At 42.7% G+C, this 19,222-nt stretch overlaps 1 protein-coding gene across 1 annotated transcript; it reads left to right on the top strand.

Annotated features, from left to right (window-relative positions):
* Window positions 1-1,866: 1,866 nt before the first annotated feature.
* Window positions 1,867-17,510, top strand: LOC142028614 (uncharacterized). The gene is made up of 6 exons (XM_075022454.1): window positions 1,867-1,936; window positions 4,164-4,317; window positions 6,685-6,845; window positions 10,507-10,710; window positions 10,813-10,994; window positions 11,290-17,510. Exons 1-6 carry the CDS (start codon window positions 1,882-1,884, stop codon window positions 16,846-16,848), a joined length of 6,315 nt encoding a protein of 2,104 aa, XP_074878555.1. The 5' UTR covers window positions 1,867-1,881; the 3' UTR covers window positions 16,849-17,510.
* Window positions 17,511-19,222: the final 1,712 nt, after the last annotated feature.

The following is a 19,222-nucleotide window of genomic DNA, read 5'->3' as shown; positions in this document are numbered from 1 at the left end:
TCTCCAATTTATTGTTTTGCTAATTGTAAGAAGTTAGGTAAGACAGAGATTTTACCCTTGTCCTGGTGTAAAAGCTGGTATCATCAAGAATTTACTACTTCAGGGAAGTGCTTTTGAACTTTAGTCACGGCCACTGATGACTCATTTGCTTTTTTTGCTTTGAAAGGCGTTAACATTTTCACCGCATTTTAGCATGCGCATTTGAATAAGAAACCTCACAGAATCCTATATAAACAACTTCCACAGACTCAGCCTATTAGTACACCCTACTGGGATGATATAAGGTAAGAGTTACATAGCTCACTGGATAACGCTATAGATGCCAAAGACATATTTTATGTTATAATAGTAAGGTCCTTACTTTTCTATTACATGCTATTTAAGTGCTAACTTAGTAACAACGCTTAAAAGTACCTTTGTGATAAAAGTATATATGTTGGGCTTTGCAGCTTTAGGTTAGCAATGAAATTAAAATATGAAATAGAAAAAACAGAAATTATAGACAATTTTGAAAGAACTAAAGGAAAACAATTTTCATAGCTTTTTAGAATTTGTATTGTTGCTAAAATAGAATTTACTGCTAGAAAGGCAGATTCTGGTCTCCTTATTTTTGCTAGGTGGCCTTTTAACTTTCTCTGTCTTAGTTAATGGAACCAAGAAGTAAATTTTTGAAAGTGTGAATCTCAGCAGTCGTTTTTAATTTCATGTTTCAAAGCAAACCTCCAAGAATGGTAACTATGAATGATGTGTGGGGCTGTAAAACAGCCTCACCTCTGCTTTACTGCTGTCAGTCAATAACTGAGAAGAACTCTTTGGGACCTACTGTAGTATCACTGAGATAAGAATCTATCACCACTGCCAAGAATCCCCCAAAATCCCCTTCAACATGAATCTTCTTCTGTTTGTGGGTTGAAGCAAGCCCAGGAGGACTGAAGGGTTCTGAGGTGGGCATCCTAGTGAGTTCTAAATCAGTTGAATCGAACTGATGTTTATCTCACAAGTTCCCTTCCCAGAATTAAGGAAAAAAAAATCAGCTTTAAATTCTATACTGAGGTATGTAATTTGATCCCAAACAATTTTTTTCTTTGCCATCTGATTTGCTGAAAAAAATCACATTTTATTTTGAGTTGCTTCTCAACAAAAAGCTTTCCCTGTGAAGCTGCAAATGAGCTGAAAGGCCAGTTCTTCGTGTGGCTGTAGTGGGGCTACCTGGAGACTGGGCATGGTCAGGAAGAGAGAGATCTTGTAGCTGTTGGTGGCTTTGAGCATGGTCTGTGGGGGTTAACCTCTGACTACAGAGGAAGCTGATTTACACAAAAGCTAAGCAGCCTTGGGATCCAGCAAAGAAGAGCTCTGAATGACGCACCTTTTGTTACTTCAACTACTTGATTGTCTGTTGGCTGTTTACATGGTCTGATTTTAACTGGCAGTTTGCAGAGTCTGTTTGGGAGACCTGCTTTGTGAATAGGATAGAGATGATAGAGCTGAAAGTGTGCCTTGGTCAATGCACAATTCACTTCTGGATGCAAGAAGTGAAACAGGACTGATCTGGGGAGAGGCTCAAGAGCAGATCAGCTGGTGGTAGGAATAGCAGAGGTTAACAGTAAAAAGCAAGTGTCTGTGAATGAGGAAGTCTGGTGTATTAGGGATTTTCCTCTAAAAGTAGAGACAACAAGAAAAATACTGCACAGCTCTGGTCACCTGTAGGGAGTGTCATTTCTCATCACAACCAATAATAGGTTATTCAAGATAATCAAACTTTGAACAAGTATGTGCGTTTGTGGGAGGTTCGCCTTTTTACCTAATATTTATTTAATGATAAATGCATACATAATTGTTTGAGCTGGCTGACATATATGCCTGTATTACGCAGCCCAGGAGATGGAGACTGGAGATGAAATTGCTATTGTGGGAATAGGATGCAACTTTCCCGGAGGTAAGTTTTGGGTATAAGCAAACCGGGCTGCTGAGTGAACATTGAAAAGCACAGTGACTCGTTATGGTTGAGATGGAGGGAAACAACACGTTCCTCCCTTACTTTTGTAGAATTCATTGCTTTGCTACTTGTAGGATATTTTTAAAAGGTCACGCTGTGGTAGAAGTGGATTGGTTCAAATTTGTCCACTGACAGACAGACCTGCAGTGCTAGCTGTGGGCAGGGCATTCAGCTGCACACATGAAACTTGTACAAATGAACTGGGTGAGTCTGGGATGATTTAAGCTTTATGTACCTGCACTGGCCGGATGATTGTGCATTGTTGTAGGACTATGCATCTATAGGGACAGGACAGATCGAGGGCCTGTCAGTATCACCAGTTCTGCCTGTAATATAAATAGGTTGGGTCTTCCTAAAAGACCCTTTCCTAAAAGAAATCTTCCTCCTTTATTACACTTCATGGATTTTACTACACTTCAAGGATTTACTTTGAAAGGTTCCAGAAGAGAGCAGGGCTAGATAAATACAGCTCTGTCTCTAGTCACATTCTGCCTCTTACAAATACACACCTAAATACTGCCTCTTGTACAAGGTGGGAAGCTGACTTCAGTAAAGAACCTATATTGCCTACCATAATAAAAGCCAGCAGCCTCTGTTACAATAGTCTCATATTTACAATCTTAGTTATAATTAGGCCTTATGAAAGTGAGAATTGACTTTATATTCTGAGGTTAGATGGTTGAGATTAGATGGGTGGAGACATTTAGAGAGTTGTGAGTGATTTCTAGGTTCTGGCTGCTGCTGTCAAAACTCTTTACATTAGATAGACACAGATTTTAAAAATCCAAAAATAATCCAGGGAGTGGAATACAGTTCTATCCTTGCAAGGTGGTGTTCAGCCCTAAAGGTGACCATGCTAGTCTCTCCCTTTCCGTGTTTTCTTTCTTGCCCTCACCACATTTCAGTTCCTGGCTTCCCTTTGTCCAAGATTCAATAGGTGTATGTGCTAGAGCGATAACTATGTGGCCCATAGGTAACTGTGAGCAAACATGAATGGTTCTGAATCTAGTAAAGTGCTAGTAAATATATAGCAGCAATCTCTTGCCTGAGCATTAAATACTAATTTGGTGCAAGCCATTTGTTGGTCCAGACATGCCAGTAAAGGGACTCTCTTCAGAAACGTTGTTCTTAATTATGTCGCCATGCAGTAAGTGAACACATGTCCTGATCTGCACGGTGCATGCTCAGGACTGCGTTTCTGAACTTGCCTCAAAAGAACTGTTGAGCACTGGGAGCCGTTAAAGTACATCGTGTCTGGCTAGTGTCTGAGGCTGTGTCTATGATGATGGACTAACCACGGGAGGGCTTGGGTGGGAAGGGCGTCCTGCAATCACCGTTACTGACTGCTGGCACAGTCCACAGCCCAGCGCTGACCCATGTCACTCAGAGCTTTTCCAGGTCAGTGCTTGGGCATGCCACAGGTTAGCACCTGCAAGAGAATGTTTCCAGAGTGAGTGTGGATGAGGCCACTACCTATGTTGGGGGAAGTGGAAGCTGGGAGGAGGAGAAATGTGGGCCACTGTGTGGATGCCATGTTAGTTAGTTTCAGGGCTAAGAAGAGGGTCTAGCCATATCCTCAGAGCCTGGAGCTGGAGCTCTGGTTCTCAACCACTAAGGACAGGGTCCCCTGCAATCCAGTAGTGAGGTGTTGATGAGCTCTGTCAGTGTTGAGTATACGCATACTTTTATGTTTGATTTAGATGCCCTTCTAGTGTTAGGGACAAAGGATAATGCCTCTGGCGTTTTCCTGGTGTTTGTAAGCTCAATCTGTCTTCAAAGAGCTAATGTCCAGAGATGACCTTTTGCTGCCAGTGGAGCTGCCTGAGGAGTGGTGCTGTACAGATACAGAAGGACTTCATCCTACCCATGTGGTCCTTAAGGACATGATGCATGTATATAGTAGATGAGGTGAGGTGGTAGGGGAAAGGGCACAGCAGAAGGTTAAAGATTTTGTGGGGTTCCTTTGCTTTTAGGCAAGCAGTGAAGGGATCAGTCATACCTTTCCATTTTCCACTCACCAAAGAATGATCATTTCTGTCTCTGGTGATTCTACTTGAGCAACCTAGATTTATACATGGGAGTTCCTTGTAACTGAGCGTGCATTTCTGAGTCTGCATGGGGAGGGGGAGCACATAAATTAATCTACTTTAAAACCTTTGTACAACAGGTGATGGAATTGACAATTTCTGGAAAGTCCTGGAGGAAGGCAAAAACTGCACAGTAGAAATCCCCCCCGAGAGATTTAATGCCAAAGAGTGGTATCATCCAGATGATAACAAGCCAGGAAAAATATGTACAACACGAGCGGCTCTTCTGAATGAGTAAGTCTGTTACTCAGCTATGCCACCAATTTTTTTTTGTACTTAGACTAACGTGTCCAGCCTTTCAGAGAGTGCAAGGCACAGGGAAAGCTTATAAATGGGACCTAGGAACTAGCTTTCTTTTATCTCACATGATGAACATGCAGTTGTGAAACTGCAGGAATTCCTGGTGTGTGACATCGATGAAAGAATTTAGTTGCAGGCTGTGTTAAGCACATATGTACATGGCTGGGAACACATATGACCTTTGATTACATAATCCAACATGTATGTCCATAGTCACCTTTGAGATGTCACCTGTCATGTGACGGGGGTGTCTGCATTTTGGATATACAGAAGTACACATGCATTATGCATGAGGGGGTATATACTGAATCTGAGGTGGTCTCCAGCCTGTCACGTAATTTGTACTGTCTATAGTACTGTGGACTGCAGAGGAAGGTCATGGAGTATGGACTCTGAGCTGTAAAAACTGCCTGGTAAGTCTCCTCCAGTTTCAGCCTGAAGGTTAGCCAGCTTTGCTGGACCTCAGGACCTAATCCCATGCTTGTGGGGACAAGTAGCTCTAGTTCACGTGCAGATGTGACAATTTAGAGACAAACTAAGGAAGTCTGGTTTTGATAGATAGTCAAGAAGCAAAATTATGCTTAATTTGAGTGTTATGCTTGCTTGTAAACCTGAACTATTAATAATTTCATAATAATCTTGCTTTTGTCTAGGCTCATACTGTCATGTCTTAAAAAAACCTTTTTCTTTATTCTGAGCCATTCCTCCATAATACTGAGGGATTATGTATGTACAAATATCAGGTAAAGATACTAGTGTAAAGAGAAAGTCTGGCAGTGCAAACTGCAGTGTGCGTCCCTTCACTTGTGTCCTCATGTCAAATTATCCCAGAGATATGGGTACAGCTGCATGGGGGCTATGACTAATAGCAAATGAAGAATAGCAAATTACAGTAAGATTGTCCTGGTTTCAGCTGGGATAGAGTTAATTGTCTTCCTACTAGCTGGTATAGTGCTATGTTTTTGAGTTCGGTATGAGAAGAATGTTGATAACACTGATGTTTTCAGTTGTTGCTAAGTAACATTTAGTCTAAAGTCAAGGATTTTTCAGCTTCTGATGCCCAGCCAACAAGAAAGCTGGAGGGGCACAAGAAGTTGGGAGGGGACACAGCCAGGACAGCTGACCCAAACTGGCCAAAGGGGTATTCCATACCATGTGACATCATGCCCAGTATATAAACTGGGGGGAGTGGGGGTGGGGGGGATCGCCGCTCGGGGACTAAATGTGCGTCGATCAGTGGGTTGTGAGCAATTGCATTGTGCATAATTTGTATATTTCAATCCTATTATTATTACTATTGTCATTTTATTACTGTTATCATTATCATTATTAGTTTCTTCTTTTCTGTTCTATTAAACCGTTCTTATCTCAACCCACGAGTTTTACTTCTTTTTCCTGATTCTCTCCCCCATCCCACTGGGTGTGGGGGGGAAGAGAGTGAGCAGCTGCATGGTGCTTAGTTGCTGGCTGGGGTTACACCATGACAAAGATCAACATAAGTGTCTTTTATTTTAAATCCACATTCGCCTTAAATCCTCAGGCTGTAGACCTTTATTCAAACGAGAAGTTCACATGCACAGAAGGAATCTTACTGCCTCCTGAAAACAATACTTAGCAGGTTTGAATTGTAGGACCCAGAATTACTTCAGTGATTAGTCCCATGCTAGATACTGAATTCTCCACTGAAATCAAGAAATGATAGATGGCCATACAAATCTGATCTTGGGATACAAGATTAAGCCTGGGCTTGGTCTTTTGTAAGTGTGGGCCTACTTTGAAGAATTTTTTTAAAGATAAATACACACATACACCGATAAAATATTTTCAATTTATTATTACAGAAGTACGAGTATCTCTTGGAAGCATCTGAGCTGATCCTCTGCTTATTGGTTTTAAATTGTAAAGCATTGGTCTATATTGCCTTAAAATAATTTAGAAGACAATATTTGTTTAAAACTTTTTGGCTAAGACCACATTACAGCAGAGGGAGTCTCATTCTGCAAATTTTCATCATCTGAGTCCTGTTGGTACTAGTGGAATAACCATTTGAATAAAAATTTCTAGGAGTGGGCTCATAACTCTGAAATGCAGAATCATTGATAAAAATACATATTTTGTGGTGGGACATAAAACATCCTTGGCCTGTAAACATTTTCTTCTGATTTTCATAAATGGGAACTGTGGCCTAAACACAGGTTACTGGTTTGCTTTTCATGAAATTGCAAAAAATGTGTACTTTGAGTCTAGATGTAAATGCATATTGTATATATATTGTACCATTTTCTGGTCTGTGTATTTTAGATTTAATTCATTTGACAACCACCTTTTTGGGATTAATAATATGGAAGCTGAACGCATGGATCCACAACAGAAGTTACTGATAGAATGTACATACAAAGCCCTGGAGGATGCAGGAGTCCCTGTAGAAGCTGTCAGTGGCACCAGAACAGGTGTTTTTATTGGTAAGATGAAAATTTTATGGTGAAGAAAGTACATTTGAACCTCACAAAGATTAGAGCGCTCCTTCATAAACTTTACATATGTATCTAGCACTGGAGATCTAAGGCTACTGTGCTATGACACTACTGGTTATTTTTGGTAAGAATTACTAGGCTACTCTAGAAGTTCATTATGGACTAGATTTGTGCGAAGCATTTGACACTGTCCTGCACGACGTCTTTGTCTCTAGATTGTAGAGACATGGATTTGACAGATGGACAACTCAGTGCATAAGGAATTGGCTGGATAGTTGCACTGAAAGAGTTGTGGTCAACAGCTCCATGTCCGAGTGGAGACCAGTGATGAGTGGCATTCCTCAGGGTTCGGTGTTGGGACTGGCTCTGTTTAATGTCTTTGTCAGCGACATGGACAGCGGGATTGAGTGTACCCCCAGCAAGTTTGCCAACAACACCAAGCTGTGTGGTGCAGTTGGCACTCTGGAGGGAAGGGATGCCATCCAGAGGGACTTTGACAGGCTTGAGAGGTGGGCCTGTGCGAACCTCATGAAGTTCAACAAGGCCAAGTGCAAGGTCCTGCACATGGGTTGGGGCAAGCCCAAACAAATACAGGCTGGGCAGAGAATAGTTTGAGAGCAGCCCTGAGAAGAAGGGCTTGGGGGTGTAGGTTAATGAGAAGCTCAACATGACCTGGCCATGTGTGTCTGCAGCCCAGAAAGCCGACAGTATCCTGGGCTGCATCAAAAGAAGCATGACCAGCAGGTTGAGAGAAGTGATTCTTCCCCTCTGCTCTGCTCTCATGAGACCCCACCTCATGTACTGCATTCAGCTCTGGGCCTCCAACATAAGAAAGACATGGACCTGTTGGAGCAAGTCCAGAGGAGGGTCACCAAGGTGATCAGAGGGCTGAAGCACCTCTCCTATGAAGACAGGCTGAGAGAGCTGGAATTGTTCAGCCTGGAGAAGAGAAGGCTCCAGGGAGACCTTATAGCAGCCTTCCAATATCTAAAGGGGGACTACAAGAAAGCTGGAGAGGGACTTTTTACAAGGGCATGTAGTGATAGGACAAGGGGAAATGGCTTTAAACTGAAAGAGGGTAGATTTAGATTAGATGTAAGGAAGAAATTCTTCACCATGAGAGTGGTGAGGCACTGGAATAGGTTGCCCAGAGAGGTTTTGGATACCCCATCCCTGGAAGTGTTCAAGGCCAGGTTGGATGGGGCTTTGAGCAACCTGGTCTAATGGAAGGTATCCCTGCCCATGGCAGGGGGGTTGGAACTAGATGATCTTCAAGGTCCCTTCCAACCCGAACCATTCTGTGATTCTATGCCTATATAATTCATGTATCTATTTTAGGTGCTTCGCTTAGTGTCTTCAGGCACTGAAGTTGAAGCAGGAAACAGTTAAACTGCCTCCTCAACACAACCCTTTCCAGGAATGATACTCTCAAGCCAGGCCTACGCTTTTTTCCGGTATAACATTGGTTAAGGTGCTGTGGGGGTTGAGATCCTTTTAAACCAGCAGAAATCCTCATGTAGATATTAGTATGCTACCAAGGTGTACTTGTCTAACTGCTTACGTCAGTACCTGGAAAAATTATGGAGAAGATTATACTGGGTGCTGTTGAAAGACATTTAAAGGACAATGCAATCATCAGGCACAGTCATCATGGGTTCACAATGGGAAAGTTCTGTTTAATCTGATATCCTTCTACAATAAGGTAACCTGCCAAGTGGATGAAGGGAAGGCTTTGGGTGTTGTTTTTCTGGATTTCAGTAAGGCTTTGATACTGTCCCTCACAGCATGCTTCTGGACAAGTCCAACTGTGAGATGACCAGGTACACGGTGTGCTGGGTGAAGAACTGGCTGAATGGCAGGGCTCAAAGGGTTGTAGTGAACAGGGCTACATCTGGCTGGTAACCAGTCACCAGCAGTGTTCCTCAGCGCTCAGTTCTAGGGCCAGTTCTGCTCAGTATTTTTGTCAATGATCTGGATGCCGGAGTTGAATGCACCATTATTAAGTTTGCTGGTGATACTAAATTGGGAGGTGCTGTTGACTGTCTCAAGGGACAAGAGGCCTTGCAGAGGGGTCTAGATAGATTGGAGCATTGTGCAGTCCTCAATGGCATGAAATTTAACAAGAGCAGATGCCGCATTCTGCACCTGGGATGGAGTAACATTGGACACAAGTATAAGTTGAGACAGGAGTGGCTGGAGAGCAGCCCTGCGGAAAAAGATCTAGTGCATTAAATACAGTATAACCAGCCAGTCAAAAGAGGTGATTATCCCGCTGTATTTAGCATTGGTGCAGCCTCACCTTGAGTATTGTGTGCAGTTCTGGGCCCCACAGTTTAAAAAGGAGGTGTCCAGAAAAGGGCAACAAAGCTGGTGAAAGGGCTGAAAGACATGCCCTGTGAGGAGCATCTAAGAACTCTGGGTCTGTCTAGTTTGGAGAACAGGAGTCTGAGGGGCAAAATCTGCTCTCTACAGCTTCCTCAGGAGGGGAAGTGGAGAAGGAGGTGCCGATCTCTTCTCCCTGGTATCCTGTGACAGGATGCATGGGAATGGTTCAAAGCTGCACCAGGGAAGGTCTGGACTTGACATCAGGAGGCATTTATTTGCAGAGAGAGTGGCCAAATGCTGGAACTTGCTCCCTAGAGAGGAGGTCGATGCCCCATGCCTGTCAGTGTGTAAGAGGCATTTGGACAATGCCCTTAATAGCATGCTTTAACTTTTGGTGAGCCCTGAATTGGTCAGGTAGTTGTCATGATTGTTGTAGGTCCCTTCCAACTGAACTATTATTCTATTCTGTTCTATTCTATTCTATTCTATTCTATTCTATTCTATTCTATTCTATTCTATTCTATTCAATCAAGGAGCTAGAATAACAGCACATTTTTTCTGGTGTAATCTGTGTCTCTTTTCAGAGGAGTTTTCTGGCATAGTTGGGCTGATATAACTATAGGGGCAAACTCTTTAGATTACCTTTTAGTCTGAGACATGCTCTTCTTTCACAGAGGAGACTATTCCTTGCTCTCTGAATAGAGGTACTGCATTTTCCACACATGCCCATGGACTTGGGGATCCACTGTTTGTCAAGCATATGTGTTCTCAGAAAGAGGACACAACTCCTCTCACAGGCCCTGTTCTTCTTTTCTATTTCTGTCTGTCTTACTGGATCACAGTGAGCAAACTAAAGGTAAATAAAAAGCATTGAATGTAGCTTATGCTGTGACCTTTAATTTGGTACATCTGAGAAACTTTAGCTAATGTCTTGTATGTTTGTATACCAGCTATCGTCATTGCAACTTCTTAATATATATTCCATAGCTAAACCAAAACCCACTCTCAAACTAAGATAGAGGGCTCTAAGCAGGCTACACAGAGCTTAACTGCATCATAGAATGAACTAAGCCATCAGGAAAAGCCTGTCATTTACTGTGCAGGTAGAAATTTCAAGTGTTAGGTATGTTTGTGTAAGTTGGGTCCAACGGAAATTGCTGTGAGTTTTGCCTTTGACTTGCATTGAAGCAAAGCTTCACCATAGGAGCACTGATGCCATGTAGTTTACTATTAAAACAGAAAACCAAATCATGCTGTCAGGTTTAGAGCTGTCATCCCTTTTGTTTGCTTGGGTTAATGTGACACGTATTTGATATTTTTACAGGTCTTATGAATCGAGACTATGAAATCATAACAAGCAGAGCAGTGAGTGAAATAAATCATTATGATGGTACTGGAACAGCAATGAGCATCGCTGCTAACAGGGTCTCATTCACATTTAACCTGACTGGACCATCACTGACTATTGATACTGCATGTTCGTCTTTTCTTTTTGCTCTGCACTACGCCTCACAAGCTATTAAATCAGGTAATGGACTGAAGAGATGCTGGACACCAAAATTAGGATTGCTACTGTTTCTGTCTCTCATCCTGGACCTCTCAACATGTGTATGTTTCTATTTTACTTCAGGAGATTGTGAGGCAGCAATCTGTGGTGGAGTGAACTGCATAATAGATCCCCGCACCTTTGTATCTCTCAGTAAAGCAAAAATGATCTCTCCAGAGGGAATAAGCAAACCCTTCTCCAAAAAGGCAGACGGCTATGGAAGGGGAGAAGGCTGTGGTGTTGTTTTCCTCAAGCCACTGAAAAAGGTAAGATTGCTTGTGAAGCAGCCTAAAATAAGACTGGTTGCTTACCTGAATTTTGTATCTTCAGCTCTAATGATTACTTTTCCAGAAAAGATTTTCTAATTCAAGCCTAAGAGTAATGAAGCATTTATTAAGCATTAAGCATTTATGCACTTCCCCTACCACGGGAAAGTGATCATGCATTTAGAAGGTAGTATCATACTCTTGTCTGTTCTTGGTTTTGTTGTTTTATTTTGTTTTCTCCTATACGGAGAAAGCATGAGATTATTAAAGATAATTTTACCTTTTTATGAAACAGGCAAAGGAAGACTACAGCAAAATCTGGGGTGTTATAAATATGAGTGCAGTAAATCAGAATGGTAGGTCCATGACTCCAATCACAAGACCGTCTCAAATAGAGCAAGAGAAGTTACTGCGCAGCATTTATGAAGCTCGTGTTGATCCCTCAGTTGTGCAGTACATTGAAGCACATGGTACAGGAACTGCCGCTGGAGATCCTACTGAAGCTGAAAGCCTAGGTAGTGTCATTTGTAAAAACAGGTCTTCACAAGTTTCCATTCTGAAAATTGGTTCAGTGAAAGGAAATATTGGCCACACTGAATCAGCTGCTGGAGCAGCAGGGTTAATCAAAGTGCTTCTGATGATGCATCATGGAAAGATTGTTCCATCCTTGCATTACTCGAAGGAGATGAGCAGCATCGATACAGATAAATTAAACCTTGCAATTCCCACAACAGTAGAGCCCTGGGAAGAATCCAGTGAATATGGAAGAGTAGCTGGCATCAACTGCTTTGGATTTGGAGGAACCAATGCTCACGTTGTAGTCAGGCAGGGTAAGCAGCTAGAGCCTCTTCCTGCCTTTAAGAGGCCCCTTGAATTAGTTCTGCTGTCAGCAGCATCAAGTAAATCCCTTCAGATGATGATGAGCGATACAGCTGACCAGCTGAGCACAAGAAATTCTATAACTCTCCCAAGCCTGGCCTATACGTCTGCCTGTAGAAGAAGCCATGCCAACTACAGGTACCGAAAAGCATTTGTCACAAATTCTCTCCAACACTTGCAGCAAGAGCTTATGTCAGCAGCGAGCACTGAACTTGCCATGTCAAAGGCAGAACCACAGCTGGTGTTTGTATTCTGTGGCAACGGTGTAATGCTGAAGGAGTTCAGTGAGGCACTGCTGAGCTCAGAGCCAGTGTTCAGAGACAAGTGTAAGGAAATAGAAGCGCTTTTTCAGAAACACGCTCCCATCAGCCTCCTGCCAGCAGGACGTCATAGCCCAAAGGATTTGTTGAATCCAGAGCTTTCCCAGCCCTTGCTTTTTACCCTGCAGGTTGCCTTATCTTCTCTTCTGAAATACTGGGGTATTAAGCCAGTCGCTGCTGTTGGACACTCAGTAGGGGAAGTTGCTGCTGCGCATTTTGCTGGGTACCTTTCCCTGGCAGATGCAGTCAAAGTGATTTATCACCGGAGCAGGCTACAGGCAAAGACTGCCAGGGGCAGAATGTTGGTGGTTGGAAACATCCCTGTTCAAGAGATTGCTGAACGTCTGCATCCCTACTCGGGAAAGGTGTGCATTGCAGCTTTCAACAGCCCAGTTTCCTGCACCTTGTCCGGGAATGCAGACTCTGTGGATGCTGTCCAGAGAGATTTAGCTCAAGCTTTCAGCCAGAGAAACATCTTTCTTCATGTTTTAAGTGTCCCGGCTGCGTACCACAGTCCTAGCATGGATATGATACTTGGGGAGTTGGAAGAGAACATACAGCCTTTAGAAAAAGAGAAGGGGGAAATCGAAGTGATTTCAACACTGACTGGGATGGCTGCTACTGAAAATGACTTTGCTCAGAGCAAATTCTGGGCCCGGCATACTCGTGAGCCTGTTGCTTTCACTCAAGCCATCAAAACTGCAGTTAGGGACAGGGAGAATGTGGTGTTTGTGGAAATAAGTCCTCACCGAGCATTGCAGCGAAGCATAAAGGAAACTCTAGGAAAAGGCATACAAGTGTTCTCTTCCTTGCAAACTGATGCAGAGTATCAGACACTCTTCACCCTGGTAGGAAATCTGTTTGAACTGGGATATAATCCCAACTGGCAGCACTTTTATAATGGGTATCAAAGTGTTCCAGTGGCCATTCCGCGATATCAGTTTGATCGCAAAAAACTCATGGCCTGTCTAGATATCCATCAACAAGCAAACCGAAGAGGCGTCAGCTCCAGTCATCCTTTGCTTTATGGCATAAACAGTGACAACATGGAGTTTGGCTGCCTGCTCTCTCAGGACTCAACATCATATTTATATGAGCACAAGAACAATGGTGTGGCTTTAGTCCCTGGTGCTTTTTATGCGGAGCTTGGTCTGGCCTCTGTGATGAGCAGCTCAAGACCTAAAGTGCCTCTGAGTACTTGCCAGATGAGTATCAGTTTTTCTGCACCGTGTGTTCTCACACAGAGTTCCCAAGTCTTGAGTATCAAGCTGAGTCCACAAAAAGCAGTGACAGCCTTTGAGATACTCTCTTCCTCCAATGCAGTTTATGCTGCAGGCCAGGTTACAAAGGGGTCTGAAGCTGTGGTGGAAGAAAGCACCATCTCCTTCCAAGACATCTATCGAAGATGCAGGTCAGTGGTTAGCAGAGAGGAGGTTTATGAAGCACTGTCTCGGATTGGCTTTCAGTATGGCCCCATATTCAGGCAGCTCAGTGACGTGCATTACAGCCAGGAACTAAAGGAAGCCATAACAAGCATAAAGGTGAACAAGGAGACCATCAGTGAGATGTACAACTACTGTATCCATCCAGTGCTGCTCGACTGTTTTCTGCAGATGACCGCTGTCCTGACCTCAAGGACATTCCAGTCCAGAGCAGGCTTTCCTTCAGGGATAGGCAGCCTGGTGGTGCTCCGACCACTGGAGGAAGAAATGATGATATATATGAGAACAAGCAAATCCATTGGGAACTGCCTAGAGGTCTGTGGATGCTTTATGGACAAACATGGCTCTGTTTTGGCTGAACTCAAGCGCGTTGCCATCACTTTCATGAAGCAAGCATCTTCCAGAGACAATGAATTCATGTTTGAAAACAAGTGGAAAGAAGTCTCTCTTTCACAGACAATTGGACATCTGGGGGCTATGCCCAGAGTCCTAGTGTTTGCTGACAAATTTGGGATAGCTGAGCAGCTCAAAAAATATTTGCACCCTGGTTCGAGATATGTTATGTATGAGGACTGGGAAGCCCTCTTGGAAGGCCAAACACAGACTAAAATGAGAGCAGAGGTTGAGGATTATGATGAAATTCTGTTCCTGTGGGGAATTCAAAAGTTAAATGAAGATTTCCCAAGCAAAGTGGTAGACCAATTGGCAAAGTGTTGTGAAGTCTATCGCCAAGTTATTGTGGCATTAAGAGAGAAAATGTCCCGTTGTTCTCTTAGAGTGATCACCTACAGAACAACAGAAAGATACGTAGATCATGTTAACTGTGGGTTTGCATTGTATGGCATGACCAGAACTTGTGTCATTGAAGTTCCAGAAATCACATTTCAGATGATTGACCTCAGCTCTTCCAGTTCCCTGGACATCTCAGTGCTAGCAGATGTTCTTGTCAAATACAAAGGTGTGGATTACCCAGAGGTTTGCATCAGCCAAGGAAGAATTTATGTGGCTGAAATCAGACGCACACCTTTTGTAGATGCAGATTACAGCCAACCCGCAAGATCTCTCCAGAAGTCAGAAACATACACTTTGTACACTTCTGATCCGTATGCACCAAAAGACTTGTCTGCTGAATTATCCACCAGCACTGAAACTCAGCTTGACAAACAGAGTGTTGAAATTCAAGTGGATAAAATATGTCTCCACTCAGAAGATTATTTTCCCGTTAGTGTTTCTAGTAGTAATTTTGGTAAAATGCTGTATTGGAATTCACAAGCAGTAGACAAACACGGACTTTTAGCTCTTGATTTCAGTGGCATAGTAACAGCAACAGGCATTGATGTGAAGAAAGTAAAAGTGGGAGATCATGTGGTTTCATGTTATCCAGCTGCTGCATCATCCCGAGTTCAGATTCCAGGAACAGTTTGTTTCAATGTAAAGAAATTCCCATGCTTTCAGAAAGTCCCTTGTGTGTCATACTTTATCATTGCATGGGAAATCTTCAATCAGAGATTACCCAAGGGGAAACATGGCAGAACATTGGGTATTATTTCTACAGAGCCATCATCAGTTTTGTGCCATGTTCTTTCTGCGGCAGCAGAAGAGATGGGTTGGAAAACAGTACTTGCGAGGCCCACTCCTGATAAGTTCCAGTATATAAACTTATGCAATGCCCTTATTGTTCTTCCTCCAGTAAACAGCCTGTCTCAGGAGGATCTGGCCCACATGTACTTTCTTAGAGACGTGGTGATAGTGTGTGGCAATAGACAGTCTGAATGTATGCAGGATGTCAGTGGAATTGATCATGAAAATATCAGCTTTCATTACCTTACACTTAGCAGCATTTTTCAGAAAGCACCTCTAAAGGAATTGCAAAAGACTGTGAATGCATGGATCAGTTCCATGGATATGAAACAGTTTAGACATCTATCAGGTTCTGTTTTTCAGCAGACTGAGAACTTTGAAAGGATAAACTCTGTGATGTCCTATTTTACCTGCAAATCTGTCCCACTTGCTGTACTGAGAAGGCAGAAGGACATCACCATGCTTTCAGATATACCGTTGTATGAATCCCCCAAGCAGCTGTTTAAGCAGAATGCTGTTTATGTAGTAGTCGGGGGGCTCACTGGTCTTGGCTTTGAAACAGTGAAATTCATAGCCGAGAATGGAGGAGGGTATATTGCGATACTCTCCAGGAAAATTCCAAGCAATGAGAAGCAAGAAGAGATGAAGGCTTTGCAGCAGCAGTATAAAGGGAGTAAAGTAGTGTTTGTGCAGTGTGATGTTACTTTGACCAGTGATGTTGAGAAAGCTTTCCAGTCCATTGTGAACATCTTTGCAGGGAGTCCAATCAAAGGTGTATTTCAAAGTGCTGTTGTTTTACATGATGGCCATCTTGAAGTTCTGAACTTGGCTGACTTTCAGAAGGTGCTGAACCCAAAAGTAGCAGGGACACTCAATCTGCATTGGGCTACGAGACGCCAGGAGCTTGACTACTTTGTGTGCTACTCCTCTGTTACTTCCTTTCTGGGAAATTCCACCCAGGCAAACTATGCAGCTGCAAATTCTTTCTTGGATGTCTTCTGCCTCTACCGGAGGAACCGTGGGCTTTCAGGCCAATCCATTAACTGGGGTGCTTTGAACCTTGGTGTACTGCTCAATCAAAACCATATTCAGAACATTCTGGGATCCAAGGGCATAGACATTCTGCAAGTGCATGAAATCAATGAGTATCTCAGGAAGAGCTTACTTATGAATAACCCACAGCAAGCTGTCATCAAATTAAACTTTGAAGCGTTATTGCGTCATGTTTTTTCTCGGATTATTTCACTCAAAAGTCGCTTCGTATCACTTATGTCAGAAGAATTCAGGAACAAGCTTGAAACCTCTGAGGAAACTCAAGTCCAGGATACTGCCTTAATTAAATCTGAAGACTATATCACCTCACTGGTGAGCGACCTCACCGGATTGAACCCAGATGAACTAACCATGAATACACCACTTTCATCGTTGGGTATAGACTCTATGTTAGCTATGACAATTCAGAACCGTGTCTTTCAAGAGAGAAAGGTGGACATACCTCTTCTGAAACTGCTTGATCCTCAAACAACTCTGTCAAGTGTAGTAATACTTTTAGAAGAAACAAGCGATGCAAATGGAATAGTTGAGAAACAAAATGCTGCGGTTGAAAGTGGAGAAAATGGGAGCTGGCTATAGGAGTCTTCTCACTCCGGAATTGTGTAACTTTGAAGATACCTGAACCCTTTGTGGTATCTCAGAATATGTCACTGCAGACAGGGTAGAACATCTGGTGATGCTGAATGTACTCTTCTTCATTGACCCAGAAAAACCCACACCAGGTTCTTCTACCATTGCACTAGCTGTATTAATTTCAGTCTATTGTTTGACTTGTTACTTTCAATATTTTTTACTTTTATTTTTCAATATTTTTAACTGGAAATAGGTAGGTTAATACATACACATTTTCATTTGGTAAATTTGTATGTTCAATGCACATTGCATTTTTTAAACCGTATTAAAGTCTTGATGAAAACAGTATTTTGCACCTCTAAATGATGAATGTACATGTAAAGCGACATAGAATTATCACCATTTTTGTCATTATTGTATTCTTAAAGTGTTATTCTTTTTTTGCATATTATCAAATGTTTATAAATACGGGCACCTTTTAGAAAGACTGCCAGATATTGTGAATTTCAAAGGTTTCTTCTCAAAAAAATTAAACTTAATTTTTTTCTTTATGACTGCAAAGTATTAAAAATTTACCAGTTGCAAAGCATACAGTAAAGCAACTGTTTTTCTTTATTAACCATTTTTTATGAAAGCCCAAATAAACAAGAATAGTAAAAAAGTTTAAAAAGCAAAACCTGAAGTGTATCTTTGTCTTATTTTAATTTTTGTCCCTCATCTGCTCTCCTAGTTTAACTTTTCCAAATCCTAATACCTGCCCTTATTTTACTCCAGTGAGAAAATGCAGACTTTTCCCCAAAGACAGTGAAGGAAACTTTGTTTGTAGTCTCTTAATATGGGAATAGGATCCTTCTATTGTTTCTCCCTTTTATACTTAATTATCATTCACCCCGAGATGTCCTTTGTCATTCTGGTAGTATTCTCCAGTGCATGGAGAATGCACTGAGTGCATGAGGTTCCCCTGAAAGCACCTCTTCCCCAGGCTGAGCAAGTCCAGTTCCCTCAGCCTCTCCTCAAAGCTCTGCTGCTCCAGCCCCCAAGCATCCTGATGGCCTTCTGCTGAACTTAATCAAGCTTATCTGTATCTTTTTTATACTGGCAGGCCCAGAGCTGACCCAGGGTTCCAGATGTGATGTGATGAGTAAAGTGTGGTGTACTGGTGGTGTACACTACACCATCAGTGTGATGTAATGAGTAAAGGTAAAGAATCACTTCCCTTGATCTACGGGCTGCACTCCTGTCAATACAGCCCCGTCTTCTGTTAGCCTTCATTGCTGCCAGTGTGTGCGGTGAACTTGTGCTTAGTCCACTGCCCATCAGGAACCCCTGGTCCTTTTCATCCTAGCTGCCAGGTGGACAGCCTGCCCTCCCTTTAATCCTGATCCATAGGCTCTCGGTCGGTTCCTCATCCATCCCCAGGCGGAGCTCCATGCACTCCAGCTGGTCATTGACACAGAAGGCAACACCCCCTCCTTGTCTCCCCTGCCTGTCCTTTCTAAAGAGCCTGTATCCTTCCATTCCAACAGTCTGCTGATGGTTTACCCGCATCTGCCCAGCAGCTGGTTGGGGCTTGCCAGACCACTCAATGCTGATGTGGCAGCAGGGGAGAAGCAGTAGCAGCTCTGGGCTGCTGCCCGGCCTTGGGACACCTCATAGGTGCAGGATGGGGTGTCTCAGGGAGAACACAGTGGCAGACACAGACATCCATGCAAGAGGCCCAGCGTGAATGGAGCCACCAATGGTTAGGTCCACAGGGTAGGCAGGCGGTGGGGAGGAGTCCCAGTAGGGCTTAGGGACCCATGAGTGGCGGATACGGGACATTGGAAAAGGATCAGTGGGAGATGGGTTTTCTTCCCTGCTGGATTTTGGGAAAGCAGAGCTTTGGCTGGGACACAGAAATGCCTCTTGTGTAGAGAGCAGCTGAAGGCTGACAACTGCACTATTTAAGGAGGCACATTATTACATAGTTTAAAAAAATATATTCAAGCTTAATTGTTAGCTTCTAGACTTTTGAATATTTTGTTTAGATTTTTTTAAAGGCAAGTTTTTATTTTTGAAGGCCACTAGGTCTATTTCTCTAAATATGCTTTTATTTGCCCAGTAAGCTTCTAGTATTGTGATTGTTTTACTCTGTCCAGATACTTTCTTTGATAATCTAAGAATTAAGCTATAACTACATGAAGCACATTGAAAATTTTCATATAATTTTTATGTAGATGATCTTACTATTGCTTTAAGGTGTTGAACAAGTTGTTTGATGATGCCCTACATTTGAAAGAGCAATCTGTTGTCACTCCAAAGTCATTCACCCTGTGTTTTGTAAGCTACTATTGCGTTATGCTGATGGAAGCAGAAATGGAGATGATTTTGTGAAAGTAGA

The sequence above is a fragment of the Buteo buteo genome, chromosome 2 (assembly GCF_964188355.1).
Source record: "Buteo buteo chromosome 2, bButBut1.hap1.1, whole genome shotgun sequence".
Taxonomy (NCBI): domain Eukaryota; kingdom Metazoa; phylum Chordata; class Aves; order Accipitriformes; family Accipitridae; genus Buteo; species Buteo buteo.
The sequence above is the reverse complement of the archived record's forward strand: the minus strand, read 5'-3'. Positions and strand labels throughout refer to the sequence as shown.

Bases quoted from the DNA above. Each gene is read 5' to 3' on its own strand.
- LOC142028614 (XM_075022454.1), top strand. From the start codon at position 1,882: ATGGAGACTGGAGATGAAATTGCTATTGTGGGAATAGGATGCAACTTT. The intron at 10,711-10,812 runs GTAATGGACTGA...ATTTTACTTCAG, and splicing joins CTCACAAGCTATTAAATCAG to GAGATTGTGAGGCAGCAATC. The intron at 10,995-11,289 runs GTAAGATTGCTT...TTTATGAAACAG, and splicing joins TCCTCAAGCCACTGAAAAAG to GCAAAGGAAGACTACAGCAA.